This window comes from Neofelis nebulosa, chromosome 14 (assembly GCF_028018385.1).
Source record: "Neofelis nebulosa isolate mNeoNeb1 chromosome 14, mNeoNeb1.pri, whole genome shotgun sequence".
Taxonomy (NCBI): domain Eukaryota; kingdom Metazoa; phylum Chordata; class Mammalia; order Carnivora; family Felidae; genus Neofelis; species Neofelis nebulosa.
This window is the reverse complement of record NC_080795.1, coordinates 45,122,265-45,132,377: the sequence shown is the minus strand read 5'-3', so window position 1 is coordinate 45,132,377 and position 10,113 is coordinate 45,122,265. Positions and strand designations below refer to the sequence as shown.

Here is a 10,113-nt window from a genome sequence, read left to right as displayed (position 1 = left end):
TTTTCCATCTTGTGCTTTCAGATAGGTCAGTCATGGAGTTGCACGCTATTAACAATCATTATATTGCTTTTTATCAGAAGGAATAACACACAAAGAATTAGAATAAACAAAAGAGGATAAAACCTCGAGGGTATCAATTTTAATATCTGTGAAAACCAAAAATTCCAAATCTAAATTGTCCAATTCAAAAATACCATAACACAGAAAGGGAAGAGCTGAAGTCTCAGTAAGAGAATTGTGAGAAGTCTTATTTTAAAAACCTAGGGATAAAGAAAACCCTCAATGTTGAGTATTTTGGAGGCATCCTACTCTCCCAGAGCCCAGCGGAAGAACAGAAGTTAAATAGCAAGACACTTTTGCAGAAGTGTTGAAACAAACAAGAAAAGGTTTTATTTTGAAAATACACTCTTTAAAGATAAATTTGGCTTCCATTTTCCATATCTAGGTGCATCCAACAAGATACAAAAACAAAACAAAACAACAAAACGAAGACCCACGACATTATGTACAGAGCTCTAAAATGAGCTGTGAATATCTACAAGAAACTAGCATATACTCTTTGTGAAGGGATGTACTTGTGTGGCTTTCTACAGTCCTCAGTCCTGGAGAAGAAGAGTTAACTCCCTGGAGCTGCAGGTGCGGCTACAGCAAGGGAAGAGCTGGGGTCAGTGAGGGGTTGGGGGTGCGACCCTTGGGTGGGAGGCGTGGAGAAGTGTCTGGGGAGGGGAGCAGCGGCGGCACGGGACACATCCTGGGCTTCTCTAGAAGTCCTGCCGCGGGGTGTGAGTCAGGCTGTGCCGCCGCAGATCACAGTTTCGCCTGAACACTTTGCCGCACCGCTCGCAGCTGTAGGGCTTGATGTCTGTATGGGTGAGAAGGTGAGTTTTCAGATTACTTCTCTGATTAAAGGTTCTTCCACATGTGGGACATTTGTGTGGAGATTCCTGTTCAGATGTGAAGCAAGCAAAGGATTAATCCTTCACACCACCACCGCACCCTTCTCAATAGTTTCTGTCTTATCGGTATCACAAGCGTTAACATAACACGCGCACGACAACAAAAGAGGGGACTTGCACGAACAAATCTGGCTCCTAATCCTCCAATCAAGAACGCACTCGCGCAGGCACACACAGAGGCCCGATTACACTGATAAGTGCCGGTGGCCACCGCGGTGGGCTTTGTGATTTCCAGCTCTTTACATTTCATCACCGTGTCACAGGCAGGAAAAGGAGGAAGGAAAAAACTCTAATCCACTCTTAAGGAACGACATTCTCCCGGGTAATAAGGTTCCTCTTTGCTGGAAAATTAAACTATTCCTCAATGTTCTGAAAACTACAAATTATGAGGCCCCTGGGAGAGAGAGCATATGGGATTTCACTATGCCTCCATTATCAAAATTACCTTTATTTCCTCCCAAACACGAAAGCTTTAAATGCAGGGCAGATCAGATGGAAAAAAAAAAAAATCTAAAGTTAGGACTTAGAATAAAGAGAATGGCCTTTTCTTTAAGAAAAATATAATAATGCTTTATGGTAGGTAAGAGTAATTTTTTGCATAAAAAATGCTGAGTGCTGCTTTTCCCCACCTCGAAAACTAAATCTAAACAGAGCCTTTTAAGAGAAAGAGCTTGCCATTGAACACCTTTGTGAGCAAAGATGATAAAACGAAACCAGCCATTGTTTTAAAACAAGAAAACAAACTTACCTGCATATGTAAAGTTTTGTGAACCGCTAGAGTTCTAGACTGACAAAATCCTTTCCCACACTCCTGACATTTGAAAGGTTTTTCTTTGGAATGGATATACCTGAAAATCAATATAAGGTTTCATTGAAATGGTTTTACACCACGGTGAGGAGTTTCTTTTGACAGTTACTCAAAACCAAGTCGTGAAAGGGCAGAAGAAACGGGATTCCCATTATTTATGTTTATAGATTGTATTTTTTTTTTCTCTGTGTAATTCTGTTTATGGTTAACCTCAACTAACAGATTCTTCAAAACATTCACCGGACGCCGGCTTTATCTACACTTGATCGCCCTCTCTGGTGTATTCTGGAGCTCAAAATCGTGCCGAATGAGTCCTTCTTGGTCTCTTCGGTTTTCTCTGGTATTTAAACTGGTCAAATCAGGATGTTAGGCAAGGCCGACTCTAGGGGAACCGATTTTACCCAATCCCTAAACAGCCGCGGAGGATCCCAACAGGAGTCCCAGTGCTGTAGAACTACAAGCAAGAGTCCAAGAAAAGATACCCCCACCCCCACTCCTTGGAAGCTTCTACCCGATGAAAACACTTACGTTACAGTATTTCTTCAATTGCCATTTATTAATGCAGAGTTTAAGGTCGTAGGGTGTTGCGGGGTGGGGACCCGTTTCTAAATTCAGTGATCTCAAGACCCCCATAAGTAAAATAAAAGAAAGGTCGCCTTGGCAGGCTCTGGGGCACACCTGGGGGTGGGGAGATAGGGAAAGGAGGGTACCCAGTAGAGGTGGCCCGAGTAGATTTCTAGAAATGGTCTGACAGCAGCTAGAACTGGTACCCACCGTGGGAAGGTCTTTGGGGTCCCTCGGCTTTATTGGCCCCACCCCCCATTGGCGACCCGGAGGAAACTGGGAAACGCATACAAAGACCAACCCACCAGATTGTAACTGCCTAAGAATGAGGAAAGGCCCTTCCGCATCCCAAACCAGGAGGCAGCCAGAGACAGAGGAGGAAAAAGGTAACAGTTGGGGGTTAGCTGTAGCTGGCCAGGAATATATATATTCCAAATATATTTGGGAATATATTCTGGTTTAGAGGGGATTTTGGTGACACTTAGACTGTCTATCAGGACTCGGTACTCTGAACAAAGTCGACTTCCCTACCCAGGCCAACCTCTTTTCCAACCTCACCTGTGATCCCGCAGATGATCTTGCCTCCGGAAGGCCTTGTGGCAGATGTCACACGTATATGGCCTCTCGTCCGTGTGGGTCCTCTCGTGGATGAGCAAGTTGTAAGATTTGGTAAAGTGTCTGCCGCAAAACTTGCAGATAAACTCTTTTTTCGTTTTGGAGGGCAACCTCCCTCTGGAGGGCTTTCTGTCCGGAGTCAATTTACTGAGCCCCGAAATGGGGCTACCTAGCCCCGGGCTCAGCTTGGTCAGGTCTCCCATCTTAGGGGGGTCCTCTTGCGTGGCGGCCACGGCCAAGTTGGCAAAGTCAAAACGGGGCCGGTCTTTGTGCAGGGCTGGGAGGACATGGGCAATGGCTCCCTGCTTTGGGTGGAAGAGGTGGGTGGTAAAGGGCAGAGCCGGGAAGGGGAAGCGTGCGTCCACGAGGCCCTGCGCCGCCGCCATCTCGGTGATGGTGGAGCGGGTGATCTCGTGCACGTTGGGGTACCCCAGCGTCCAGTGGTTCATGTGCATGGTCTGCACGGCGCTGAGACCGTACAAGCCCTGCAGGTGGTCCACCGCGGCGGGGAAGGTGTTCACGGCCTGCAGGAAGGAGTAATTGGTGAGCTGCAGCGACGGGTGGAGCGGGATGGGCGCCGGCAGGGCCTTGCTCCCCATTTTCCCTGGTGCTGGGGGGCGGAGGGAGCCGCCCCTGTCTTCCAGGACTCAGAGGCAGGTGGGCGTGGGGCTCCGGCGAGAACCCAGAGAGACAAAGGCACGCAGAGAAAACCCTAAAAATGGTAGGAGAAGAGAGGGGGAGAGTTGTGACTATTATCCTAGCAGGCTCGGCCTGCCCTTTGGCGCCGGCGCGGGTTACCACACCTTCCTTCAAAGTCCTCCTTCCCACTCTACTCCAGGGCCCCCAGAAGGAGTGGTGATGGATCCCCACAGCGCCTGCCGTGCGGGTCCGAACCATGCTCAGACCCGAGGCCAGGGTGTCAGGCAGGGCGGGAAGTGGCTTTCCGGCGAGCCGGGCGCCCCGGCGGCCCTTCTGTGGGCGCCCAGAGGAAGGTGGGGTTGGCGGGCACGCACTGAGCGGAAGACCCAGGCCCCGGGAGAAAGAAAGGCGGGCTGGGGGAAGGCGGTGCTTCAGCCGAGGAAGCACCCAGTTCAGCCCATCCAGCCCACCCTGTCCGGCGAAGGTCGGGCAACCGCGACGGCCCGCGACTCCAGCACCCGCAGGCCCAGGGCCGAGCCTCTGTCGCCGCGGGGCCTCCGAGCTCTCCGGGCAACGACGCGGACGGCCCGGAGGAGCCCGGGTGCTGCTGCTCCCCGCGCTGCGCCCCCCGCAGGCCGTTCCGCCGCGTGGTCGCCTTTCCCGCGCTTACCCCGGCCACGCCGCGGGTGCGGGAGCGCAGCCGGGGTGCGCTTCGCGCTCCAGGGCCGGAGGGCCCTCGGAGGGGCCGGTCTCGCCCCGCGTTGACCTCGGAGGTTTTCTTTTTCCTTCCTCTGCCTCAGTCCCATTTATCAGCGGTGACGGGCCGCAGGAAAGAAAAGTGACACCTCTGGAGCCGGTTCAGCCTGGAATCGCCCCCTCCTCCTTCCCAGGAGCCGTCCCCTCCCACCCCCCCGACCAAGATCCCTTCCAGATGGTTCAGGCTCTCGGGGGTGGGGTGCGGTGGTAGGGGATACGGGTGGGTGGGCGGAGAACCTCCCTGAGGCCGGAACCCCTTCTCCCAGACTGAGCGCCAAGCTCTCGGGAGGTGGGAGCGGCTTCCCGGCCTGGCACCGGGAGCCGCTCCTACACCAGGGAGGCCTCAGGAGGTGAGAAGAGAGGAGTGGAGAGGAGAGTGGACTCCCTGGGGAAGGGGCAGCAGGGGAGCCACGGAGGGCCGGTTACAGTGCGGCTTTGCCAGCCTGGAGGAAGGTCGTTTATCTGCTGGGAGATGTGTGCGGCCTGGGCCTAAGCAGGGAGCACTCACTCCCCTCTTCCTGCTCCCCCAATGGCAATACAGAGGTCTGATTTCAGACCCCGGTTCCCCAGGACACCCTACCTGCATTTCAGGGAAAGGCCCACCTTTTCCCACCGCCAGCCGCCTTCTAGCAGCGGTTCTGCCAGCTCCTCAGACCTGGGCCTTGCCTTTGAGGGAGGCTCCCCAGGTGCGGGACTCCCAGCTAAGTGCTTGCGAGGGGCCCGCGGATCTATTGGAGCCATTCAACCTTTTAAGCCTGGCTTTTGAACCCAGCCGGAAGGTGGGAAAGTTTGTCCAGTGTTCCTTCACCACCCATCCTTTTACACGCCTGAATCTATTCTAGTGCGCTGTGAAGTGTTGCCCGCGGGTCTGAGGGCAGACTCGGGAGACTGCGATAATGACACAGCGCTCTGACAAGGCAGAATTTGGTCGCTTCAGTGAGGCCCACACCTTCTCTCTCTCCTCCTCTGGAATGCTCAGAGACAGGGATTTATTAATGAACCGCTTCTGCCTGGTCCTATTCGGTCTGGGAGTTCAGACCGGGGGTTAATGAGAGGCGTGGAAGAGTCAGAGGGTCTCAGTCAGACCATTCAACCGAAACTGTAAACCTCCATTAGTAATAAACTTTCCCACCACAAATCACGATTCATTTTTGTTCAGTGGCAACCCTCAAGCCCTCCTAGAAAGGCAGGGAAAAAGGATTCTACTAACATTCCTAGTAATCTATCTGTTTATCTCATTTTCCATTAAAAATAATAAATTACACGTTTATTTCCTTCTTTTTGTGTAATGAGGATTTTCCAGAGATTCAAAATATTATTTTTCCCCTAGTGTTAAAAAGCGGTTTCCCCCATAGAGAGGAAACCGAAATTATTATTTGGGTGTATTCCCAGACTAGATTTCTTAGAAATGAATACAGGAGGCAAAGTATAACTCCCACCACTGTTATGGGGGGGGGGGTTGTCAACTGAAGGAATATCACCACCTGTAATTTCCACTTCAAATGCACAAAGTGAAATCTGCCATAAACATTATGCATTAATTCTGCCAGCAAAAAGTTGAGTGCCATCTTCCTGCCATTTTCTTCAAATGGTTTGTAACACAAAAATTAGCAACTCCATTACAATTCAGCTCCAAAGCAGCATAAACGTGCTATTTCATAGTAAGTTTTCATTTTAATTTGCAGGACAGATAGTTTCTCCATAGAAGAAGAACAAACCAGTGGTGACTTCAACCCTTTTACAAGCAGAACAACTCTAAATATCCACCAAACACTTTTGCCATAAATAATCAGGGACTTTAGATTTCCACTCTCCCACTGAGTTGCTGGAAATATATGTCAAAAGATGTTTTAAGTCAACGAAGAGAGCTGAAGTACTTTCATTTTGTCTGGAGTGGAGCATGTAGTTCCCACACTGAGCTTCAGGCAGTAACAGAGGTCATCATCCTCTGCTGTCATTTCTCCACTACCCCTTTTCGGACCACTAGTTACTTTTAATTTTACAAGGAAAGAGCCAGTGAAAAACAAATATTTTGGTGAAGCTGAGACTAATTTTCTTTTATCAGTCTTCTTCACAGGGATTTCCAGGCATGAACAGAAGTTTTGTAAAATTTAATTCACTGGCTGTCAACAAGTGAGATGTGTACCTACTAATTTCATTTCACCGAAGCTTTCAAAACATGGGAGAAAAAAGGTACGTGGTAATCTGATAGAGTCTTGCTCTTTGGTAATGCTGTTATTACATTCAGTTATCTAAAAATAAGACACAGTCAGGGGTCGTCTGCTAAAACCTGTGTGCTAGTGTGAGAGAAACGACAAGCCACAATGGAATTTTCCATAAATCAGAGCTATAGTCCCAGTAGATATAAGGAGATCATTTAAAAAGTACTAACGATGGCCAGACTGGATCAGGTGAACAGAGGAAAAGGGCCGCGAAGTTCCTGCCCCTTTGCCGCGCCTCTGCCTTTCCAAGGAGTTAATTAAATTAAGATGCCTTCCGCATAATCTGGGTTCTGTTTCTCTCTGCTCCCTCGCTCTCCCTGCGTGAGTAATTTTCTTGTTTTGCTCAGGACTGCAGTTTGTTTAGCTGAGAAAGTAGCTGTCTGCGCCGTTTCGCTTCGGGAAATGCCAGCCCTCTTTTGTTCTCTAGGTTCTAACAGGTAGGGAGACGGATCCCCCCCGCTCCCTCCGCAAACACCTTTTTTCTCCTTCCTTCCTGCAACCGCCACTACTCCTTTCTCTGTTGCTCTTACTCGAGGAGGCGAGCGTTTAAACCCTAAGGGAATTTGCTTTCTGCCCCCTCTCCAGGACTGGAGGCTGGGAGGAAAATCAGAAGCCCAGCACAAGGTTGGAGGATTACCTAGGACTGAACTGTAACTTCCCTCTTGCAACGCGCTGGCTAGGCAGGCACTGTGAGTCCCCGCGCGTCCGCGCTGCGCTGCGCTGCTGCAGCTGCCCCGAGCTGCTGCGGCTGCCCCGGGACGGGTGGACCAGGAATACTGCGGCACCATCAGAAGCACATGGGATTATGGGGTTTTATCTGAGCGTATGTTGAGCAGCTTTTCTAAGAAGCCTTGCCGAACACTTAGATTAAATGTCGCAAAACAGAACTAAAACAGCGCGTACAAGTGTGTGCCGTTGGGTGTTAGCTGGGAGTGGTGTGCCTGGAATCCGATTAAGTGAGAAGAAACACAGTGCCCCAAGATTGCATCCATATGATTTCTTTTCACAGTTCTGAACTTGGGGCACGCGGGACCGAGAATCTGAGTGTCCCCCACACCCCCGACACCCATCCTCCCTTCCTTCTGGCGGCTGCAGCCCCTTCCCAAAGCGGACACTCACCTCCCTCGGAAAGGTCCGCCTGGGCACCTTCGCTCAGACCCGGCCCAGGTAGTGAGGCGCACGGCTCGGAAAGGTCATTGGGTCCTCGCCGGGCAAACTTCTTTTTCCGAGCGGAATCCCGGGAGCCGCGGACATGATCTGGAGGACGACGAGCAGCAAAAACGAGAGCGGATCCTCGCCTTCGTGGGGAACTGTGGACGTGGAGTTTGTAAAGCCCGGGGGGTGGTTAAGCCGGGGCTCAGCGCTCGTCCGGAACCCCGCGTCTCCGCGAGCCTCTTGCCGCGGACTCCGGGTAAGGTCGGAGTCTGCAGCCTCGCAGGGCCATCACCCTCCAGCAGCGCGCGCTCCGAGCTCTGTCCCCGCCCGCGTCCCTCCCCAGGCTGCTCGCGGCCCGGAGTCCCGGGCTTTAGTAGCAGCCCCGCCTCCCCTTCGGGCGGGCGTCCTGCAGCAGCGCGGGGCCCATGGAGCCTGGCTCCGCCTCCGAGCCCGGCGCCCGCTAATGGTCCACTCTGTTTACTTGTGTTTGGATAGCAACTGAGTCTTAAAGGCACAGGTTTGCTGGAGGTTCCCCTGTTACACAGATGAACCGAAGGTGACTCAGTTCAAAATTCACACACAAGCAAAGCCCACCCCCTTCCTTCTCCGTGCCACTTTTTCTTACACTGTTAGAAACCAAACAACTGGTTCTCTGCGTCCTGAAGACCCTGCAGAGAAACCCAAAGGGCTTTTTGTAGTTTTACTTGGCGCGCTCGCCGGATTAATTTCCACATCTTAACACGTTTAATATAACTATCTTTTCCGTAGGGTAAAGTCAATCAGTTCTAGATTGTATATTCCAGCATATATCACCCTTCCTTCAATTTTAAATACTGCTTTGTACATACTTTTTGTAAATTATGACTATATCTGTAGTCTGCTCTTGCTTGCTGTTTTCAAAACGAAGTTTGTTTTTAGAGGTGACAATTGACTAATTTCGTAATTACTGCAAAGACATGTGGAAGGTCCCAGAAGAAATTTCTTCCAGTATTTAAGGTTTAATCAGCCAGTGTACATTTTATAAGCAGTTAACCAACTTGGTTAAAGGGGTGGGCATCTGCAACCCATTGGCAAACAATAAAGAATCCATCTGGAATGGGTGAAGAACAATCACTTTAAATTTTTAGGAAAATACTATTGTAGCTTCTCAAAACATGTACATCTTCATTTCCAGCAAAAAAAAAAAAAAATGCAATTCACTTTTCAGTCTCCAGGAAAACTTAATCGAATTTGAAGTGTAGTGATAAAATTTTCAGGTTCTTCTAAAGGTTTGGTCCTGGGTAAGCGTAATTGCAGAACGCACTTCAGCTAAGCCGTAAGTAGGGTGACCTAGTGACAGAAAGGGAATGACACACTCATTTTAAACAGCCTCTTTCCAGATGAGATCTGTGTGAGCAACACTGAAGAAAACGCCTTTCGTCCCAGACGAGTCGCCAGAGGGGATTTGCGTTAGCCCCCGGCAAGTTCGCGCTTTGAGGGGCGCCAATCTTCCAGCCCAAACGCTGTGTACAATTCAAAAGTGTTCCGTCAAAAGATGGTGTTGGATGTGCCGCCCCAAAGGACAATTACAATAATCTCATCGTGCGGGGAAGTGGGTAAATATAAGCAGAAGCCTAAAATTTGTCAAAAGGTTAACCAGTAATTGGTGAGCCAAGCAGAAGCTACGAGATATTATATTAATAAGATACAATTCCTTCTATTTTATTTATGTCCAGATGGATGGAATTTTTCGTTCTTCTGATAAAACATAATTCAGGGATAGTAGATTTTTTTTCCCTTTCTTTCCAATTTCAAATTCTCCAAGGTTAAAAAGTGAGCTTGGAATAGCGAGCCAAGTGTTTAATATCCTTCAGCATTTAACTGCTTAAAGTAGATTTGACAAACAGCATGGAAGTAGAACGCGTAGGAGTTTAAGTTTTTTTTTTTGTTTTTTTGTTTTTTTGTTTTTTTTTTTAAACAAGTTTTCCCTAGAGGGTTCTTTAGGGGTCCTTTCATTTCAGCGCTCAGTCCTGAGTTCCAACTACCGGGATGCCTGCGGTCCCCTCTCTCTAACCACCTCATTCCTTCCGCAGCTTTTCTCAATTTGGAAGATTTGGAGGGAACTTTCTCTTCTTTCAGACCCCCAGGACACACACTCCCGGGGTGGTGACCTGAAGAGTGTTCCTACGCTTCGTATTTCCTCTTCCAAAGTGGAGGCAACTCCCCAGCGGTCGGCTTCACACCTTCCCACCCTGTATGAGTGTGTGCAAGGAGCCGCCTGCTTTTCCTGCCGGGTAGACAGAAATTCCAACTTCCTACGAGCATCGCCCTCTTTCCGCAAACCTCCTGGGCCCAGGTTTTTCATAAACGTGTTTACCTCGCCCACCCCAGCCTCTGAAGTTCCACAGTGTTGTCTGGG

General features: G+C 49.8%; 1 protein-coding gene across 2 annotated transcripts; it reads right to left on the bottom strand.

The window, feature by feature from the left end:
* Window positions 1-367: 367 nt before the first annotated feature.
* OSR2 (odd-skipped related transciption factor 2) lies at window positions 368-8,072 on the bottom strand. 2 transcript variants are annotated; one of them, XM_058698689.1, is made up of 4 exons: window positions 7,680-8,072; window positions 2,887-3,655; window positions 1,705-1,804; window positions 368-944 (listed from the first exon to the last, which is right to left on the bottom strand). In XM_058698689.1, the coding sequence occupies exons 2-4, from the start codon at window positions 3,540-3,542 to the stop codon at window positions 762-764; spliced, it is 939 nt and encodes a 312-aa protein (XP_058554672.1). In that variant the 5' UTR covers window positions 3,543-3,655; window positions 7,680-8,072; the 3' UTR covers window positions 368-761. The 2 variants fall into 2 exon arrangements, with proteins under 2 accessions (XP_058554672.1, XP_058554673.1); XM_058698690.1 differs by having other exon boundaries at window positions 368-862.
* Window positions 8,073-10,113: the final 2,041 nt, after the last annotated feature.

Excerpts from the sequence above, each read along its gene's own strand:
- OSR2 (XM_058698689.1), bottom strand. The coding sequence starts at position 3,542 with ATGGGGAGCAAGGCCCTGCCGGCGCCCATCCCGCTCCACCCGTCGCTG. Across the intron at positions 1,805-2,886 it reads GATCATCTGCGGGATCACAG|GTATATCCATTCCAAAGAAA; the intron begins GTGAGGTTGGAA and ends ATTGATTTTCAG. Across the intron at positions 945-1,704 it reads ACAAAACTTTACATATGCAG|GAATCTCCACACAAATGTCC; the intron begins GTAAGTTTGTTT and ends ACATCTGAACAG.